We start from the raw sequence: 21,277 nt of genomic DNA on the forward strand, positions 1-21,277 counted from the left end.
GCCTTTTTTTTTTAAATAATCAACGAGAGGAATCTGGTCCTCGTCAGGTTCTGGAGGTTCTGTTTCATCTTGTTAGCACTGTAGAGAGGAGATGACAATCCTTCATCTCTCCGCTGACATCTCAGCCCCTGAATCTCATCTATCAGACTCCCCCCCCCCCCCATAGACCAGGGCAGGATGTCCCCCTCAACACAGCCCGCAGTAGGACTCAGAGGATGGAAATGGATATCTACCTCCACAGTCCCTCTCCACCCGCTCTCTCTCTCTCTCTCTCTCTGGTGTCCTCTCTGAACAACAGGGACCCAGACAGCAGGACCTCCCCTGGGCTCACCAGTAATGACTCTGCCTGATTGATATCTGATGTTGTGTAAATTGCATTAGTGAGTTGGGATGCAGGGATCAAACTACATGGATGAGTTGAGATACTACTGCAGGGAATGGAGGTCTTTGCTGTGTGCTGTGAGTTTTTGTGTGCTTTGAATGTAAAGGTCTGAGAGACATTTTATTTAAGATGTGTTGAAAGGTTATTCATCTTGATACTCTATAGAAACGTATTATAGTGTTTGAATAGTCTGAGAATTTTTTTGTTCTGATCAACTTTCATCAAGGACTTTAATTTGCTATTTTGGCATTCGCTTACATTAAACTTCCAAATGAGTTACCTTTGTTAATATAATGACTGCTTAAGAGATGCACACACTATTTGAAAAACAAAAGATTTTATTGGTGTCTTAGAGAACTTTGTAGAAACTTCAGCTAATCGTTAAAAACAAAAGACAAAAGTGGCTATTTACAGTTGACCTCAACTTCTTCTGATAGAAAAACAAAATTCCAGCTGTGTGACTTACACTCTTACATCAACTCTGACATCAATCGAAGCAATTTACAACGGCTGACATTCATATAAAAAAGAGTTGTTGGATACATCCCTTTAACATTTCATAATATTTCAAACATGAGTACACAATGTGTGCAAAATTGTAGTCCATCCACCCCTTTTAAAAGGATCGATTAAACCTTGTTTTCACTGATACATATCCAGCCTAAGTGAAGTAACTGGTACAGGATACATGTCCAACGTACTGTAACTGTACAGAATACATGTCCAATGTAACTGTATAAAAAATGTCCTTCTCGTGGTATAACACATACAATCATCCAGCTTCTTCGGCAGAGCAGTCAATGCCCGCATAGGTGAACTTCTCATACAGCGTGGTGTTCACATATGTCTGGAAGAGAACAGGGGACATCCACGAGAGTGTGAAGAAAGTAAACCACCAGTTAACCCTCATTCATATTCACACATTTGACAACTATCATTTATTTCCTCCAGTGTGATTATCACTAGACTTTAGACTAGACAGTTTGGTAAAAAAAAATACAGTGATTTGGCTATTTAATATTAAAAGTGCCTAATGGTTTAAGTCAGGTCAGACAAACTGTAACCTTGCAGCTTGGCAGTATTTTTTGTACTTAGCAAACAGTGGAAGCAGAAGTGGCAGGGTGGGTTAGGAATGACGTGAATGTGAATAGTGAATGATGAAAAGATGGGGGTGTATGAGTTACCTTTCTTTCTTCCAGCATCCGATTGAGCGAGACCAGGATCTGAGTGAATGAGGGTCTCTCGTAGGGTTTCTCTCTCCAGCATTGCCGCATCAGGTCATATCTGAAACAGCAAAGATACGGATCAGGGGCTGCAGATGTGGAATGCCTGAATACACTGGATAATACTGCATGAGGAAAACTCTAGAACAGTCTGACAGGACGTAACAGGTCAGGGAGTACACCTCACCCCACCCCACTGGTGTACTTACACCTCATCATCACAGTTGAGAGGCTTCTCCAGACGATAGCCCTGTGGCAGCTTCTCATAGAGCTCAGCACAGGTCATGCCACAGTATGGGGTTCCACCTTTTATACACACATACAGACACACACACACACACACAGAGAGAGACAGAGAGAAAGTACACTTGATTGAGAGGGTTTTCAGCAGCTTAGAAACTGCTTAACTAATGGCTGCCAAACCAAAGTATCCATCAAAACGCTTTGTATTCTGAGAGGGCTTGCCAGTAATGACTTCACAACGTCAAACTTAACACAATCCCACTGTGGGGCGGCTCTCCAAGCCAGTTAAAACACAGCCGTGTCATTAGTCACTCAGCATTGTGCAGTTTGGATTGTACTCTATCAAATGAATCAGGAGTTCAGGCAAATCATAAATACTAACCCAGGCTGACAATCTCCCAGAGAAGAACTCCATATGACCACCTGTTGAAGAAGCACAAAAATAAAAATGCTGTTCCACTTACTGCAAACAAACATGTACACATGTATTACACAGTAATGTGTATTGTACATATTTTCTAAGTATACATCATGTTTTCTGGTGTCTAACAGTAGTAAGTAAACATCATGTTTCTGGTGGCTAACAGTAGTAAGTGAACATCATGTTTCTGGTGGCTAACAGTAGTAAGTATACATCATGTTTCTGGTGGCTAACAGTAGTAATAGGGCCAATAATGTAGTCAGGACTGAGACACTCACACGTCACTGTTAGTGGTGTAGACACTGTAGTTCAGAGACTCAATGGCCATCCATCGCACAGGTAATCTGCCCTGTATGGAGCAGACAGCAATCAAACCATCAGTGTGCTGAGCTCATGAGAAACAGGACTGAATGAGGTATACAGTACTTTTCTCCTGACATCCATACCATCGTCTTCTTCACATACACCTCCTGGCCTCGGGAGAGCCCAAAGTCCGCGATCTTCGCCACAAAGTTCTCCCCAACAAGAATGTTCCTGGCGGCCAGATCTCTGTGGATAAACTGATCACATCCATGGTACTGGCATTATTTATCATGTCGGAGTTATGCACTGCATTGTCCTTCTGTCTCACAGTCAGCACATTAATATGAAATTTTTAACCACGAACCAATAGAACTAAGTTCATGGTTCCTTAGCCAACATATTTGTCTGTGGGTTTGGGTTTAGTACAAGTATGCTATTCCTGATTTTTAGTATCAGACTTGCAGAAGGTTCTGGTCTGTCTTCATGGGGTTTTCATGGTAGGTTTAGTACAAGTATGCTATTCCTGATTTTTAGTATCAGACTTGCAGAAGGTTCTGGTGTGTCTTCATGGGGTTTTCATGGTAGGTTTAGTACAAGTATGTTATTCCTGATCTTCTGGTCTGTTCCATAGGGTTTATTACCATCACCATGACACTCACTCACACAGAGCACCTTACCTTACTATGCACAGAGAATCACAGGCTCAGTACCTGCCTCAGTCATTGCAAGCGCCTCATGATTAATCACCCACTAGGTGGATACTGTTTTTAGACTTGATTTAGATTTTGTGTTATTTAGTATAATTTGTATTTTAGTATTCTTTATCTTTTACTGTCCTTATTGCTTAGCAGTGTTTTTTATATTATATACTTTTAATTACTTTTTTCTGCTGTTAGTGAATGTGTGTGTGATGTCTGTATGGTACTGAGACCTTGAATTTCACCTTGGGGATCAATAAAGTATCTATCTATTTATCTATCTATCTATCTATCTATCTATCTATCTATCTATCTATCTATCTATCTATCTATCTATTACCCCTTTACTGTTCACGGCCTATAGAATGAGACATGGAACAAGTCAAACTCAGCTGTCAGACTCGGCGGTCAGACTCACCTGTTTCTGGCTCAGGTAGTCCATGCCCCGTGCCACGTCTGCTGCAAAGTGCAGGAGCTGCTGGGAGGACAGTGTGGACGCCGTGCTGTGGGCGATGGCGAACGCTGGGTCCGTCTCCAGAACCCTGCTCTTCCGCAGGAAGTCCAGCAGGTTGCCGTGCGGAGCGAACTCAATGGCCAAGTAGAGATAGCCTGCAGAGAAGACATCCCTGACCATCAGCCCCAAAAGCCTAAATCCATAACCATGTCACAGTTCACTTCACAATTAGTTCCACTGGTTTGCACCTGTGTATATGAGATTTATGAGACGTGTTTAAACGTTCGCCAGACGTGATTTCAGGGCGTCTGGGGGTCGTTTGTGAAATCCTTCACTTCCTTTATATATCTCATACATGATAAATGTCACGTACCACTCTGTGCATTTAATGCCATCGCTTGAGTGGTGTGTTAAAAGGCCCAGGTGGGGTCTCAAAGCGTGTAAGTGGAGGAGAGGTGAGGAGAGGAGGGGAGGAGAGGAGAGGAAGGGAGAGGAGAGGAGGGGAGGAGAGGAGAGGAAGGGATGAGTGGAGGGGAGAGAGGAAAAGAGAAGAGAGGAGAGAGGAGGGGAAAGGATCAGAGAGGAGGGGAGGGGACAAGGGAGGAGGAGAGGAGAAGAGAGAAGAGGAGAGGAAGGAGTAGAGGGTGGAGGGGTGTGGAGAAGAGAGGAGAGCGCTCAGATTTACCCCTGTGCTCACAGGCCCCCAGCAGATTGATGATGTTGGGATGGTGGCCAAGCTTGCACAGCACCTCCAGCTCCCCGGCAAAGTCCCTGTGGTCATCCTTGGAGGCGTACTCTGAGGTTGTGGCACGCACACATACATACGCACACACAAGCATACATACACACACGCATACAAACATACATACGTACACGTACCCGCGCACACACACACACACACACAAACACACACACACACACACACACACACACACACACACACAGACAGCATTCATCAATACTGGTTTTGGCTAGCACGACAGCAGCACCAGGAAACCATTATGGAGTAGCAATTTGTTAAAGAAACTTCACCAAAAAATGGATCCTTTCCACCTCCTTTCTCTGAACCAAAAAACAAGCCCATGCAAATCTTGCAAATCTTTACGATTCGTCATTGCTCTTTTACCAACAGATAACCTTTAACATAGATAGCTGTTGTTTACCACAATGCAGTGCGAGTGACAGTTGGAGACGAGTGTCAATTGAGTCAATGCTACTGGCCTGTAGTTTACCTTTCATCCTTTTGATGGCCGCATCCATTCTCAGACCGTCCTTCTTGATGCTGGCCTTCAGGACCTGTCCAAAATTGCCCTCACCGATGACGTCCTGGAACTTGATGTCGTTCCACTCGAGGGCAGGGTAGGCCACGCGCTGGGGGGTGTGCATGGACTTCTTGGGCATGTTCAGGGTCCCTGAGCTGAACTGCACCACTGGTTCCTCTCTCTGCAAGGGGGGAGAGAGCGGGGATTCGAAAATGAGCAGAACAGATAAAATGGATGATTGATGCCTTGTGTGTGCGCATGTGTAACAGCTAAGTACTCAAGCATATTTACATTTTCAATCATCAGTGTTCAACATTTCCATGATATTGTGCTCTTTTCAGTGAAGCCCGTAAAATGTGACTGTCTTCAGTCCAGTGTTGAAATTTCAGTGTGTGTATGTGTGTGTGTGTGTGTGTGTGTTTGTGTGTGTTAGTGGGTGGAGGATTAGTGGAGGTGGTGTATTGGGTGGTGGTGGGTGCAGGGTCCCCATTCAGCCTCTCCATCCTTGGAGTGTGTGTGTGTGTGTGTGTGTGTGTGTGTGTGTGTGTGTGTGTGTGAGACTTACCACGATGTTCTGGAAAGCCTGCACCATCCTCCTCTGGAAGGTGGCACGTTTGAGCTGCAGCACGATGCAGAAGGCAATGAGGATGGTGATGCAGGTCATTCCCGCTGAGCCCAGGATGGCGAAGAACAGCATGTTGCCTTCACTGGTCAGTCTGCTCAGTCCTGTGGCAAAACAGAAGTCAAACCAGTCAACATAAAAAACCTGTGGAAATATGGCTATCTGCACTTGATTCTTTTGTTCATGTACATATGCCAGTGATGATAACAAAGTACAGTACAGGCCAAAAGTTTGGACACACCTTCTCATTTCAATGTGTTTTCTTTATTTTCATGACTATTTACATTGTAGATTCTCACTGAAGGCATCAAAACTATGAATGAATGCAAAGTTATTTGGCCCACAGATGAATATTTGTCACGTTATGGCTTGCTGAATATGGTATTAAATAAAAAAAAAAAATAGCAACTTTGTAGAAACTAGAATATAAGACATGTTTTTAGTTATTTCACACTTTTTTGTTAAGTACATAATTCCACATGTGTTTTGATGAATCTACAATGTAAATAGTCATAAAAATAAAGGAAACGCATTGAATGAGAAGGTGTATCCAAACTTTTGGCCTCCATATACTATTCATTTCACTGCAATCAGTGCTTCCAACACAATGTTAAAAGATGGTAAGGGTGCTATATGCTTCCCATGCCCCAGAGTTGTGGTAACCCAGTGGACTCACTGGTGCTCTCCTGCTGCGTGAGGGTCCTGACGTGGATCTGGGGTCTGTCCTGGCTCTCGCCCATGTTGTTGGCCGCCCAGAGCTCCACCTGGTAGAGAGTGTCCTGCAGCAGGCCGCGTAGCTGGAACTGCATGGCCAGCTGGTCCTGGGGCACGGCGATCTCCACCAGCTGACGCAGGTCGTCCTGGTCCCGCTGGTACAGGATGGTCACCTTGGAGATGGAGTTGCCCTCAGCCAGTGACCAGGTGATGGTGGCCGAGGTGTCGGTGACGTTGCAGGCGAGGATGTTGAAAGGTGCAGGGGGCAGTTCTGGGTTAGAAATGACCAGTCTAGTTAGACAACAATGTTTGCAATCACAATAGTAAAAAAAAAAAATTCCACAAGCCACCTTCAAATATTATGATCCCTTATTGACCTATAAAGTAACACTCCTGCAGGGATTGGGAAAGAAATGAAAGACTACATTTCCCATGAGCCTTTGCTTCATCATCATCTTTAAGATCATACCATTGCTGAGGGTCCAGGCCGACACGGCTGCTCGGTACAAGCCCACTGAGTGGCCCGGGCGACACTGGACGTCTGTGCTGTCGGAGCTGGACGTCAGCCACAGGCGGCACTCGTACTTGTGCTTGGGCTTTAGGACGCGGAGTGGCAGGCCTGTGGAGTTGGCGGGCAGGTGGTACGTCTGGAGGTTGCTGGGGTCAGAGCTCTGGAGGCACTCCAGCTGGTAGATCCAGTCGTCCTTGGTGGGTCGGTCCAGCGGGTCCCAGGACAGGTCCAGAGCAGTCTGGCTCAGCGGGACCAGTTTGATACCAGTGGGGTAAGAACACTCTGGAATCGAGGGAGGGAGTCATGCCATGTTGGAAATTAGTTATATGGGAGGACGCATGTATAGTGTGTGTGTGATTGTACATGTGTGTGTATATATGTGCATAAGTGTGTGTGTGTGTGTGTGTGTGTGTGTGTGTGTGTGTGTGTGTGTGTGTGTGAGGGTAAGGGTGTATGTACATGTGTGTGTGTGTGTGTGTGTGTGTGCTTGTGTGAGTATGTGTGTGTATGTGCTTGTGTAAGGGTGTGCGTGCGTGTGTGTGTGTGTATGTGTGTGTGTGTGTGTGGCTTTCTGGTTTAAGTACATAGTGCATGCCTCACCCAGTAACTGTGTGTAGAAGCTGGCCTCAGGTCCAGGATAGCCGGTACCTCCTACTCCTCTTCGAGCAAGCAGCACAAACGTAATGTATTCAGTCATGGGCGTCAGGTTCTCCAGCTTCACCTGGGAGCCCATCACTGATACACACAAACAAACAGATGAGATCAAAATCCATTACTACAGCCAAACACACACACACACACACACACACACAATTAGATGAGATAAAAGTCACTACAGCCAATTCTCAGTTTCATTAGTATTCTGAGAATCGCACAAATATCATCCAAGAGCAGTAAAAACATGCAGTCTTATGATTATGGAAATGTAACTTAATCGCACGTTGCTGACAAATGAAAAACTGAAAAACCTCCACCTTATCATTCCATTTTTACCACCGGATGAGTAAGACGTGTATTAGACGCCTAACACTTTTAACAAGGGACAGAAGGGCCGGCACGTCTTCAAACAGCACCAAAATGGAAACAGCTCCAAGGTCTCGAGGATAACCTTGGGAGCAACGAAGACACGCAGAGATATGCAAAGCAAGCGATCTTCAGAAGAAACAAAAGCTCTCTGGAAGCAATTATTCTTTTCCTAAAAAACACAAGGCCCTTTCCGGAGGATGACCTCACTGCAATTGTTCTGTGCGCCCGTAATAACTTTCAGAACCAAGTATCAAAAAACAATTCCCCCCTAGAAAAACGTTGAGCTCATCAGATAACTATTTCTGTCCGCAGGTTTTAATTCAATATGCAATGGAAAACACATCATAAATTGAGCGCCAGCCAGGAACAGTGAGTTAACCTTTGAACTTTGACTTGTAGCTGCAGGATGTAAACAGAGCTCTCTGTAGAGTGCGCACACTCTCACACACACATGGCTAAACGCTGCCACCTACCTTCCACCATCCGCCACGACGAGGTGTTGACCTGCTTGTAGGCGACCTTCACGGAGGTCACAGGCCCGTCGCCTGAGTAGGGTTCCTTGTTCACGTGGATGACAAGATGGTAGGGCCCACTGCCGTTTAGAAAGGGGGGGTACTGGGGCTGTGGGGGAACTTTAAGAACAGGAACTCAATGAGGAAAGCTCTCTTCACATGCCTTTGTCATTTGGATATTCTATGGCTGGATGCCCTGAGAGATAACATATGCACTGGATCTTACACAAGAGCCAAAACATATTCTCCTCCATGGGATCCTTAACGCTACACCAAAGGCAACATAAACCGCGTGGAAGTCAGATTAAATAATGCTGCACAGTTGGAGAATTAGCTCTGAAGCGAGAGCAAAAACAGACTTATTTTCATTGTCAGACCTCTGGCATTTGCACAAGTAGACTTAATCTACGTGTATCATCTTTCTGCTATACGGACAAGATATCTCTCCACAGAGGACGAGTGCAGTGAAGCTGAACATCATCAGAGAGAGAGGGGAGATGTAACTGAATAACCAAGACACTCAATGGGGGGCATTCATGTGGGGCATTTGAACACTAACTGAATATCTTTGGAGGGAGCAGACAGTGCAAGAGGACTGAAATCTGTTGCTGCACCCAAAGTAAACAGCTGGTTAGCTTAGAAGTCACAAAGGGAACACAAGTCAGATAATGTCACTGGCCAATTCCATGGAAAATTATGGTTTTTGTAATCCATAACGCCAATAAAATGTGATGGTATGGTATGATGTGAATGATTACATGACATTTGAGCATTTGCTATTTTTGGCTGAAGAATGTACATGAGAAAAAATGCACCAAGGCATTTTACTGGCGTTATACAATGGATGTGACAAAAAGTCAATTTTCCGTGGAATTGCCCCACTAATAAACTAAAATCTATTTAAACCAGATTATTCATAAAATCCTAATCTCACCTTTGACGATCACCAGGAAATCCTTGCCCACCTGCCCAGCTGTGGTGTTCACCTGGCAGCGCCAGCGCCCTGTGTCTGACACGGAGATCTTATCCACTCGGAACATAGAGGTGGTCTGATCATTCACCGTCTCTGTGTCTAATGCCTGAAAACAAAACAAACCAGACACAAAAAAAAAACATTTGAGAGTCTGGAGTGACTGACTGACTGACTGGGGTCATTCTATTTTTCCTGACACAAAATGTCAACCAACGGCAGAGGGTTATTGTAAGGTGAACATTAACATACACTGTAACAAAAGACAGTATAAGTTTCATGCTAACATAAGACTTATCTTCTTGTGGCTACACAAATCTAAAATGACATCGGCTGCTGAGAGCCCTGTTGTTTTAAACTCTCATAAATATCCTGTGATCCTGTGTCCTGTGATTTAAGATGACTGGAGCATCCTGCGTTTTATACGCACATATACAGGAGTCCTGTCGGGTTTGAGCAGGATGATGTCCCCGTGGAGCGGCGCTGGTTGGCCCCGGGCGGAACAGTTGACCGTGTAGACGACTCCAGCATTCAGCTCCTCCGTGTCCCTGAAGGCGCTGACCACAACAGGAGGTTTGTCTTGAAAAAACGACAATGGACAGCGTTATGAGAACTGGTGGACAGACCTCCTGATGTTTAAAGTAAGAGAGAGAAAGAGAGAGAGAGGATATGTGGTTGAGAAGGAAAAAAAGAGATCCTCTTCTCCTACCTTCTCCCTCACAGCGAGAGCCGTGTCTCCCTGGACACACGCAGCCCCGATAACGGTCACATTTTCCTTTCCCTCCACACATACACCGTAGTTTACAGCCGGCCCCATAATAACCTGCTGGACAAGCTGGACATAATATAAAATGTCTGTTGGTTATTCTCATTCGCAGAGTAAAATCACATAATGTGTGACTAAACTGCAGTATCAACTGGGAGAGCATCCAAGAGCACAATTATATAACATATCTAGCACACACACACACACACACACACACACAAACATATATATACACATTTATATACATATACATACAATAATGTAGTGCTATAATATATGAGTCCCTCACGTTCCCTGCAGTTCAGGCCTCTCCACCCTGTAGAGCAGGAACATCCATACGGGTCCCGCAGGCAGAACACCATGGACTGGCAGTTGCCATTCATGCACCTCTGCTTACAGGTCCGACCAAAACGACCCTCACCACAAACTGCACAGTAAAGAATTGTATAGTGTGATTTATGTTTGACATTCTGGACGTTTGAAAGTGTCTAAAGCACGGTTGAGTGTGATTCAGTACCTATTTCACACGTGGAGCCCTTGAACCCCGGAGGACAAACACACTCGCCAGTCTCGTCGTGGCACACGCCTCCGTTGGCACATTCCGGGCAGCTTTTGGAACAGTCCGGACCCCAAAGTTGTGCTCTGCATTCTGGGATTCCATCAGAGCATCAAAGCATCAGAAGACAAACATGAGAGCGATCCCAGCGGTCAGACATCTGAGATAGCTGGCATGAGTGGAGCCTGCCTGTGGTCAGAATCCTGGGGCTGGACTGGATTGTGAGGGAGTGGAGAGGACTATCTCCACCCAAGATAGAATAATAGATATCTTGGACACAGAAACTACCCATTACTGTAAAACCACATCTAAACATCACCTCTCCTGAGGTCGACAGTAACAGCAGGTCATGAGTTAAAAGCAATGAGATACGATCATGACTCCACAGAATTTGGAAACTGCAAACTATTGGTCTTGCATTTATCAGCCAGCCACAGCATATTAACCTGAGTTTACTTCAGGACATTCTGGACTGGACATTGTGAACACTGATGTTATGTGATTACTTAGAGCTAAGTGAAGTTGAAAACTAAACACCCTTAAGGGGTAGACTGTGCCAGTGATTCCCTGCCAGAATACATTCACTTAGCTCACCAAAATGCGGTATGTGACTGTACAATGCATATGAATATGAGGAGATACAGTCAAACGTCAACCCCAATGTTTGAATAAGTCCTCTCCATCCTTGCACAAACAGATCCCAAGCACCACAAGATGACTGAAGACACCTAGCAGCAGTGTGAGATGAAAGAGAATGAAAGCAACACTAACTTCTTACTATCAGCCTGGTGATCCCAGCAGTGATGTCTGAATCGGCAATATATCTGGCGGTGTAGAGGCCAGCATCGGCAAATGTCGCTGATTTGATAGGGTACTGAAGTGTGTCGAAGATTTCATGCTTCGGCAAAGAGTGAAGAAATGTTCCTGAAAAATTCAGACATTTTCTCACAGTTCCAACAGTTGCTGATTACAGATTTCAGCAAACCTCTGATCTATGTGGTTGATAACTTTGACCGATTTATTACATCAGACAAAATAACAGTTCACGTTAGTTAATTGACCATCAAATATCATCAAGGAACACAGGGTGCAAGCACTGCAAGCACTTGATACAATTCCAAGATGATCTCCTTCCCTGGAATGACTTAATGTTGTTACATCGTCAAGCAATCATACCATTCTTATAGATGAGTGGATCCATCTGCAGCACTTTCTTTCGCACATAAGATATGTTGACATTCTCCCCAATGCTGGCCGTGATCGTTAGCGACTCTGGAAGGAAGGCAGCTGTGGACCAAAATTCAAATTCACTGGAATCGCCAAGAGTAAGATCTGAGCAATCATAACATAGCTGTACACTTACTGAGGGAAGACAAATAAAATGGAACACAAGCAAACAAATGGATTGCAGAGTCTGCAGCAGTTTTACCCATCCAGGAAGGCCCAGGCAAACAAACTCTTCTGACAGGAAGTCAAAGCCTATTGAAGTTCAACGTTCCAGCCTACCCCTCCTCCCTCGCATCTGTTTGTGTTAATTATGGGATGCGAGGCAGGGGAGGGCTCCCCCTCGAACTAAGCATAACAAGTTATGCCGCCAAAAACTGACATTGTGTCAGAAATCATTTCTCATGCTTTCATCACCCCAATGTTAAAGCTGGGAGGACCATGTCCACTCCCTGAGTAAGTATAGTGCAATGTTGTTGCTTCAGAGGCTCCAGATGGCTTCAAAGCATCTCTCTCCCTTCATAACATTGGGCAGCATGTGTTGAATAACAAGGGTTGAATAACAAGACATCAAAATTTTGGATCGGGATCATTTTTCCAGATCTATCACTTATAGCTCTCACTACTTATACTGTATAGCTCTAAGTGCAATGGCTCTGCACCAAAAGTTGCCGCTATAGAAGGCAAGCAAGCTGTTTTGGAATTTAGAGTAGGCCTAACATTTGAAATGTCTCTACCTTCATTCAGCATCTTGTAGGTGTAGATCTTGCCGGATTCTGCAGCGCCTTTGAATCGGCAGAAGTAGGAGCCAAAGATGCCATTGCGGTTGGTCCAGTCGATTTTGGTGGCGGAGCGGTACCGCTCATCTGGCATGTTGGTGAGCGTGGGCGGGTGGGGATGTGCTGGGTGGGCGTCGCGGTTCACGGTGAGGGAGTTGGTGGAGGTCCAGTCACTGCTTACGCACAGCAAGGAGGAGGTCACAGAGGTGACTACAGGGTCTGGGTTGATTAGGGTCAAATCTGCGATATCGAAGGCACTGCCTGGAAAAGACAGAGGGCAGAGACAGAAAGACATAAAACTGAGTTTTACTGAGGATGTCCTTTGTAAGTATTAAGTTGTTTGTGTTCCTTAGTGACTCTGTGAGTCTGGCTGTCTGAACAATGGAATTACTGCTCAGAAATATTTCTTGAAGATCCTTAAAGTCACATCAGTCACAGTCATTAAGATTTGGCTCTCGAGTTCATAGTTGCTAAGCAGATGACAATCAAGATCAAGAAAGTAAATGATCTCAGAATTAGCTGCAACTTAACAATATTCATTGTTTACCAAAATAAGTTTGATGCTAAAGATTGAGCATTCATCCTCCCCCAATTCTCAATAACTCACAAAACAGCATAATTACTATTTCAGTCAGACAACAGGGTTGCACCTAGCTAATACATACAGTGCTATCAGGCACTTAGCTGTTCCAGCAGCTGTGTGTGTGTGTGTGTGTGTGTGTGTGTGTGTGTGTGTGTGTTTGTGTGTGTGTGCGTGTGCGTGTGTGTGTGTGGGAGGGGGGGCCCAGGGGCCTGCCATGCTCTCTGGTGCATCATGTGGCTAGAACAATAACTGCGTCTGATTTATGTGCTACACTAATGGACTTTATGGGACCCCGGGTTTACTGCATGCTAAGCCCATGCGTCGAGATTTGGCAAAGCCAGAGGGCTCGCGTAATGCCTTGTGCAAACACAAGCACATGCGAGGTCAGGTTCTTTTTCTCCTTCTGTGCGCAGATAGTCCCACCTCGATATTATGATGAATTTTCACACCAGAGAGTCATTTGGTCTATATGCACTGACTAAAAGAGGTGTAGATCATATTACATAGAATCAGTGTCAGACATCAGATAGAACACCCTTATTAAAGTCACATTAACATCTGCCTGCAGTACAGACTAATAACTTCCTATAGTCAAGCTACAATCGTCATGTGGTCATCAATTTTGAAAAAAAAAAAGACCAGAAAACAGTATTAATCATGAGTTAGTTAAATCACAAGATTGAACCCAAGAAATACAGGACAGAGCTTCTTTCAGGATTACTCCTCCCGTTATTGATGATGTAACGACTATTAACGAATGATGAAGAGTTTGTTTAGAGTGCAGAGAGAGAGAGAGAGGAAGAGGATTACATTACCAAGGGGCCTGTCAAGTCCCAATTTGAACCCAAATCTAGCGTGAAGATTTAACGTTTATTTTCTCCATCTTCTGTTGTTTCAAACAGTGAGTCATTGCAACCCTTCCCCAACGTTTTCTTCCAGAGGATTCATTACTTTAGAGCACCGAGATGTAGTTCCTCCCAAATCAGCAGGGTTGAAACGCAGGGAAATGAGAGCAAGGGGGTTTACAAAAGGCAAAGACTTTGTTTGTTTCCACTATGCCCACTGGGTATGTGAAGAGTTGAGGAGGAGAGCTGTTTGGGAGGCCCGAGAGGGTTTGGATTAAGGACGAGCTTGAGGTGAGGTGAGGGCTGTTTACTGTAGCGCTGGTCGTAAATGTGCTGCTGGCCTGTGGCTCCGAGAGACTCCTGTCAGGTTAATCTTTTCCTGCCTTCCATGGTGAGTGATGAGCGTGTCAGAGCCATGGAGTTGATGCATGGTGAAATGTTGGCCTGACGCCGTCCCTTCTCTACAGGGGTGTGTGTGTGTGTGTGTGTGTGTAAATATGCATAAGTGTGTGTGTGTGTGCATGCAGCACAAGTGTGCACTAGTGCCCACCCCAGGGTCGGCACAGTACAAAGCGCACCGCACACACACTCATGATCTCTTCCATATGCCTGCCTCCAGCGCGCTGCCTTTCACACCCGACACTCCTCACACTTGACCACCTATCTGTCACACATGCCGCTCTTCAAACGGCGCCGTACGCACACAGAATGCAAGATCATCTCACATCTCCCCCTCATAGCCTCTCACTCCCCTGCTGCTCTCCCGTAATCCAAACGGATGCCCACCGCTGTGTCTTGGAGGTGGTTGAAGCGGTGCTGCCCGAGATGATTTAGTGGAAGTCAAATTGAAGGTGTCAGTGCAGTATGAACACATTAGCATGTTGTTTTCAAGTGCAAAACCAATAGCACATGCACCGGTGCGTCCGACTCCTTGTGCAACATATTGATTCGCTCAGAGAGGGCAGCTTGTGGGGCGTTTGGCAACATGACAGCAATTGAGTGCAGGTGTGCATGAGTTCCACGGGATAAATTGAAGTTTGATAAGTTCCATGCTCCTTTGGGGAAAGGGGTGGGGGTGGGGGCTTACAATCTGGGCTATTGGGGCCGGCAGAGTCAAAAGGGCACCAGCGTTTTTCTGTCAAAGGTTTGCGACACAATAAGGGCTGCTGCCATTTTACCCAGATAAAACGGGTAATAAAATGAGTTAGTTCTATGTCTGGACATACAAACAGGACTGCTCCTGCAGTGGAAGCAACAGCCAGTTTACTTAAGCACACTCCATGAAAACCTCCCTAGCCAAGGTGATGGCGAGCCAGCCAGTAGATTGTCAGTGCCCAAAGGGATAGACCCTTGGCCAACACTTGTCAAAAAACAAATAAATTCTAATTAGGTGGGTTCCGGGGCTTGCATATACTGTGAAAACACTTTCTTCACTTTTCAGTCTTCCTCTCATATTTCTGCTTCCAGCCGTCTTCTTTCTCAATTCTCTGGTTTTTGGGCAAAAACAAATATTTCATCCTACCAATTTTCTCAAAATTAGTTATGTCAAACTGATAAATGTGTCTCCAGTTGTTAACTGATTCAAGACTCTCTGAACAATTTCTGCTCTTTGAACAACTTAGTACTACAGCATATGCATCTAGCTCTTTCTGTTGTAACAGTACATCAAACTGCAATTACTATTTGTGCTTTTTTTTTATCATGCACAATGAGTACCCTGATGGCAATAGGTGATTAGTGTTAAAAAAGGCCAAGGGGAAACCTCACCCACTTATTGTTGTAATAAGAATAGTCCACAACGAGGAGCAATGAGGGGTGTAGATCTACGAAATGAACGCCAAAAAATTGCACAATAAGAACACAGTAAATATTGAAAACAATTTAGAGTGCTATTTATGGTCTAGATGCCAGATTATATTTGTCGATTATTTATGCCAATATTTTGAAAGAAAGTTCAGTGGTACAGTATGACTGGAGTAGGTCAGCAACATGTGCGCTCTCTGTGTCCTTTGAGTTGCTCTTTCAGCTAAAGAGATGGAGTTTATTTCACATTTGACGTGAACTAAGGCTGAATAAACAAAGTGAGATACACAACATCAAAAAAAAAAAGCAAGCCATAACACTTCTGGCTTGTGCAGCGATTTATGTGAGTGCGACCCAGGGAATTTCTCAATTTACAAATGTGAACATTTAACTTGCTTTCACATTTTGATCCAAGAGATGTCAAAAGCGTAGAGAGGCAGATGTTTGAGGGTGATACAAATTCAACATTCCTGCAGGAGTTTACAGAGTAACGCTGAATTGCCTTGGTCTAGTGCTTGGATGCAGACTAATTGTGTCGTGCAGTTTTATGGCTGCCAAATAAAAAAAGCCATCTTAAATAAACACATTGAGTGTGCGCATAGAAGGACTTTGAAACTGATTTCACGGTCGAGGACCAAACAGTTTTCTGCCTGCTTAGACAAATATCTCCTAGAAAATAAAATAACTACAGCACTTTGTGTCAGACCGTGCTTACTAAGCCTAAGAGCATACACACATAAATCTTGATTGGGAGCCGAGATGTAACGGATTTTAAAAGCAAACAAAAAATCATTCAGAATATGACCCCTGTAGACGTGTATAAACACAGTCGGCTGTTCTCTCAGTTTACACACAACGATTCTATTTCCTGACTGCGCTCGAATATGAGATATTCCTAGACTGTAACGCACTCTTGTCCAGACCAATGTTGGCCAACATTTGTCAGCCACAGGTGGTCCAGCTCTATATCTCTCTCTCTGCAGATGCTCAAAAGCCTTTAGCCCAGAGGCATATTTCATTCTCAACAGACGGCACACCCTCGCACGGGCGACACGAGTCAAGCTTATCTGGAAGAAAAAGCAACGAGGAAAAATACGAAGGCATTTCCTATACTCCCTTTCACTGTTGGCTCGGCTGTAGATGGCTGATGTGAACTCAGTGGGCCTAGTGGGTCATAAATAAGATTGGGGTTAATTGAGTCGGGTGGCGGGTCTGGACTCTGGGTCCGATCCAACCCTCCTCCAAAGCCGGGCGGAACAGCAACGTCAACATGACAAATCGTTCCTTACTCTTATCAGCGAAAGTTAGTAGTTAAGCCCCAGGCTGTAGTAGATATAGTGTTGCCACAACAGGGGGCTGTTAAGTTACTGTTGTGGCTAACTGCAAGCACAGTGGATTGTTTGGTGTGTCCAGGCAGGACTGTAGGCCCACAGCACTGCAAGTTTGCATTGGTTTTCACGGGTTTACTGGACCAAAGGTGACGGGAGAGACTCAGAAAGGCCAAGAGATTAAACTCATCCATTAACATGACGGAGAGAATGTGTTGACCTCACCAAATCTCCTTGATGGGAGGAATGTACTAGACCTCATCAGAAAAGCCATCAACAACAATGTGCAGAAATGTATTGACTCCAACATCCAAAGGGCTCGTAAAAATAGGACAATAAGCCATAGTGTGATGACCTCTGACACATGACGCAATCAGAAAATTATGACTTTGCAAAGGAGATGACTGCATTTGATATAGAAGTCATTCACAATTTAGCAACCAGCTAAGGATACACAAACCTATCAAACATTCACGGTCCAATCACTTATTCTAATTAGCAGGCTTACTACTGGGATTAATCATTAAATCAGAACCATTTAACTAGGGTTGAAGCACAGCCAGGAGCCCCATCTGCACACATACACACCCTTAATTACACTGTTATTACAATGGTCAATGCTATCAGAGCCAATCTGTTGATAAACAGAGATAGGTTAATGAGCCTTTATATGCTGACAAATAGGGTTGTCTGGTAATCTACCGGCCATCTTAAACAGGCCCAAGTCGCTCATTTCTTCCAGTAAACCAGGGCATCCTCTGCATTGTTTTCACGAGTTGATTAAGAGGCGACAGAGCATAGCTATGTTTTATTTTCATTCAGGGAGTTCAGAGTTGGCAGCCCAAGAACAAGGGGTGTGGGTCCATGAGAGAGAGTGAGAGAGAGAGAGAGAAACAGAGAGAGAGAGAGAGAAACACAGAGATAGAGTGAGGGTGTGTGTGTTTAGGTGGAGAGGAAACCATTTGGCGTTCCAGTGCTTGCTTGACAGGATTATTTCATTAATTCCACCGTGTTAAGTAACAGGAGCCACTGGTACATTAAGCTCCAGCAGCCCTCTCCATTTCCAGGCACTGGCCATATGGTTTTCATATTAATGCCGATGCTTTATTCGCTCCATGTTTTTTCTCTCCCCTCAACATATTTCTCTCCTCCTCCTTTAGCCTTGATAGACACATCAGACTTCATCAGTGCAGTGTAGCCGAGGTTCATAAACGAGTGCTTAAGAGCCAGGGGGGAGAATTCTAGAGGCATTCTAGGGAGCCACAGACTTGATTAATGAACACCGAGATGGGAGTTTAAAGACCTCACAAATGACAAGAGCACGTATAAAATCGTTCCCTCATTTGCAGGAATTTTTATAGCGCCTGGGTTTATGCTCTGAACACACTTCACACTCAGAGACCCATAACCACGATGCTGGAAATCTAAGGAAGCTAACTTGAGGCATGACTGCATCCAGGCTGCAAGCATTTACACACTGGCCTACAAATCAAAACGCTTAAAAACACTAGTGGTACATCATCATTATAGGAACAGGTAAAATTACAGATAAAAGGAACAATCATGTGCAAACCATCAAGGCCGTGGAGCTCTTTGCCCATGGCTCCTCATACATTCCACAAGCTCAGATGTTCAATCCATCCCCAACATCACAGCCCACATATACTCCCATTTTTCACCTGGTACATAACTGTGGATTACATCAATGCCTCCTCTCCTTCTCCTGGGGTAGTTATAAGCACTTTGGTTTCTAGCACTCTGGAAAACATCACAGCAAAGCCCAAGGGGGGGCACAAAATCCTCCCTCCTACATATGTAGACATCCCCAGCTTTGGGTGCCAGCTAGAGCTCAACCTAATACAGTGTGAGCGATCTCGCCAGAGTCTGCCAAATAAGGAGATTTCACACGCGTGTCTCAATGAAAAGGGTTTGGAAGACAGTGTATCTGGAAATGCCATACACGCTGCACTGACTGACTGACTGACTGACTGGCGCAGAAGGCTGGGGCTGTAACCTGGTGTTGCTGATTCCTCTGACTTGAGTAACACGCACACTGAGTGTTTTGTGAGTGCTGGCTGTCATAGTGATGTCCTGTTTTGCCTGCGGCACCAAGAGAACAAGCTTTCTTCGTTACTTGGGCGCGCCTGTTTTGGAGAGGTTTTGAGAGTTTCCTTCAAAGCACATCAACCCAACACAATACCAGTGCCAAGATGGCTGAGATGTCTGTAATTCACTCTCAATGTCATCGGGTAATAATATTAATATTAATGCCAATGGCACACACCAATGTTGCTTAAACCAATGACTCAGCCATTACATATTCCAGAGTATGCACTAAGAGTAATTAATTAACACTGAACAATTGAAAACTACTTTTCCAAAACAACATACAGGATTACATTTTGTGCACTACAATAAATCCAGTTGCCTAAAAATTATACATTGGGTATTCAACTGGGGACAGAATTAATCCAAAAGAACATATCTTTTGGCAGAGAAGGCAGTCCAAGAACAAAGAGAAAGAATTTTAAATATGTTAGTGGTTAGTGTTACCGGGGCCAAAAGGATGCTAAAACATTCAACGGAACTATTTCCCAACTGAACTCGGCATGATGCAAATCTGACATTTGGAAGGCATCAGAGTTTAAGGCAGCTCTCTGTACCTCACGCAGCAAATCTGTGCAGTCCATTCTCCTCAAATAAACTGACAAACACAGTAAAGCCTCCCAAAACCACACAAAACACCATTGCATCATCCATATATCTCAAAATGGACAAACTATAAATTTAGAGAGATAAAGAATGACATGCTTTTGAGACATTTTAAATAAACATTCTCCTGAAATAAACTGACAACATTTTGGCAAAGGCAGATTATACAGACAATTCCAGTCCTCATAAACAGAATGACTCCCACCAGTACACATCTTATACATACATCCATACACACGTGCATACACACAAAGTTAAGACATAAATTGTGTCAAATATGTTTGGAGTCTCTCACTCCAATTACTTATGACTCACTAATTCAGAGGTTATTGAGGTAGTATCAAAACCAAAATCCAATAACAAACATTAGTGGTTAGTTATAATCAATGACTTCATAACGGACCATCATGAGTCCACGCGACGTAGACAAAGGCCGGCAAACTCACCTGAGTAGATCCAGCAGAGCAGACACAGGGCGAGGGAGGAGAGCTGACGCATGTTCCTCCAGCCACAGGCCTGGGTCTGGGCACGGGAGAGGAGGCAAAGCTGGCGGTACATCCACAGCGAGGGTTTACACACTGGGCTACGGCTCGAGTCAGGGACCAAACCCCCAGAAGGGTGTCAGAAAAGCCCCTCCACACACATCTCGGCACTCAGTCTGAAGCTCGAAATTCTCTCCCTCCCTTCCCTTTCTCTCTCTCTCTCCCTTTCCCTCTCTCTCTCTCTCTCTCTCTCTCTCTCTCTCTGCCGTCCCCTCCCTCTCCCTGTATTCCCTGACTGACCCCCCCGCGCCTCTCCTCTGTCCAGGCGCTGGGAGTTGAAGTTCCTTTTTCCTGTTTCCTTTTCATGTGAGGATGGGAAAGGCCTCGTCTGAACAATTGCTTGACATTAATTGCGGCTCCTGCGCAGCCCTGTAGGGCGTCTCCTCACTGGAACCCTGCAGAAGGACCCTCATTGCTCAGGGAGGGGCCGCAGAACAGAGACACTGGGGGGAGGACACTTGCCGTGTACCCACAACAAACACTGCAATCATTTCATGGTCACTGTTAATCTCTGTGTAAATTAGTACTTTTGTGTCACAAAGAAGAGAGAGCATACTGAAAGGTTGTTTTTTGTGGAGAAATAGTTTATCCAGACTACAAAACACTGTCAAATAGTCACAAGCTGCTATCAAAATGTACCACTTTTTTTCTGAGGAAGAATTACGCATGAAACTACCTTGGCACTCAATATTTCATGCAGATACACATTCCAGGTAAAGAGACAAATAAGACCTTCTCTTCAGAGACCCAATAAATCTGAAGACAAACCTGACTACACTGATCAACAACAACATACTT

General features: G+C 44.7%; 1 protein-coding gene across 1 annotated transcript; it reads right to left on the reverse strand.

Moving 5' to 3' along the window:
- Positions 1–690: 690 nt before the first annotated feature.
- On the reverse strand, positions 691–20,620 carry tek (TEK tyrosine kinase, endothelial). The gene is made up of 23 exons (XM_076283718.1): positions 20,384–20,620; positions 12,625–12,927; positions 11,840–11,950; positions 11,435–11,587; positions 10,625–10,756; positions 10,397–10,534; positions 10,051–10,176; positions 9,772–9,920; positions 9,306–9,450; positions 8,333–8,491; positions 7,434–7,568; positions 6,792–7,115; positions 6,285–6,593; positions 5,552–5,712; positions 4,957–5,167; positions 4,410–4,520; positions 3,689–3,879; positions 2,716–2,829; positions 2,548–2,618; positions 2,231–2,271; positions 1,815–1,911; positions 1,567–1,666; positions 691–1,229 (listed from the first exon to the last, which is right to left on the reverse strand). The coding sequence occupies exons 1-23, from the start codon at positions 20,493–20,495 to the stop codon at positions 1,155–1,157; spliced, it is 3,468 nt and encodes a 1,155-aa protein (XP_076139833.1). The 5' UTR covers positions 20,496–20,620; the 3' UTR covers positions 691–1,154.
- Between the last annotated feature and the right edge of the window lie 657 nt (positions 20,621–21,277).

The sequence above is a fragment of the Alosa pseudoharengus genome, unplaced genomic scaffold (assembly GCF_046254945.1).
Source record: "Alosa pseudoharengus isolate Yale_2024_CS ecotype anadromous, Long Island Sound unplaced genomic scaffold, YU_APseudo_1.1 YU_APseudo_1.1_scf_14, whole genome shotgun sequence".
Taxonomy (NCBI): domain Eukaryota; kingdom Metazoa; phylum Chordata; class Actinopteri; order Clupeiformes; family Clupeidae; genus Alosa; species Alosa pseudoharengus.

What these genes read in the sequence shown, in the direction of transcription:
- tek (XM_076283718.1), bottom strand. Translation starts at nt 20,495, where the DNA reads ATGTACCGCCAGCTTTGCCTCCTCTCCCGTGCCCAGACCCAGGCCTGT. An exon ending in CCGACAGGACTCCTGTATAT is followed by an intron (nt 9,451 to 9,771) that starts GTGCGTATAAAA and finishes TTTTGTTTTCAG; the next exon opens with GCATTAGACACAGAGACGGT. An exon ending in TACACCACTAACAGTGACGT is followed by an intron (nt 2,272 to 2,547) that starts GTGAGTGTCTCA and finishes CTTCTTCAACAG; the next exon opens with GTGGTCATATGGAGTTCTTC.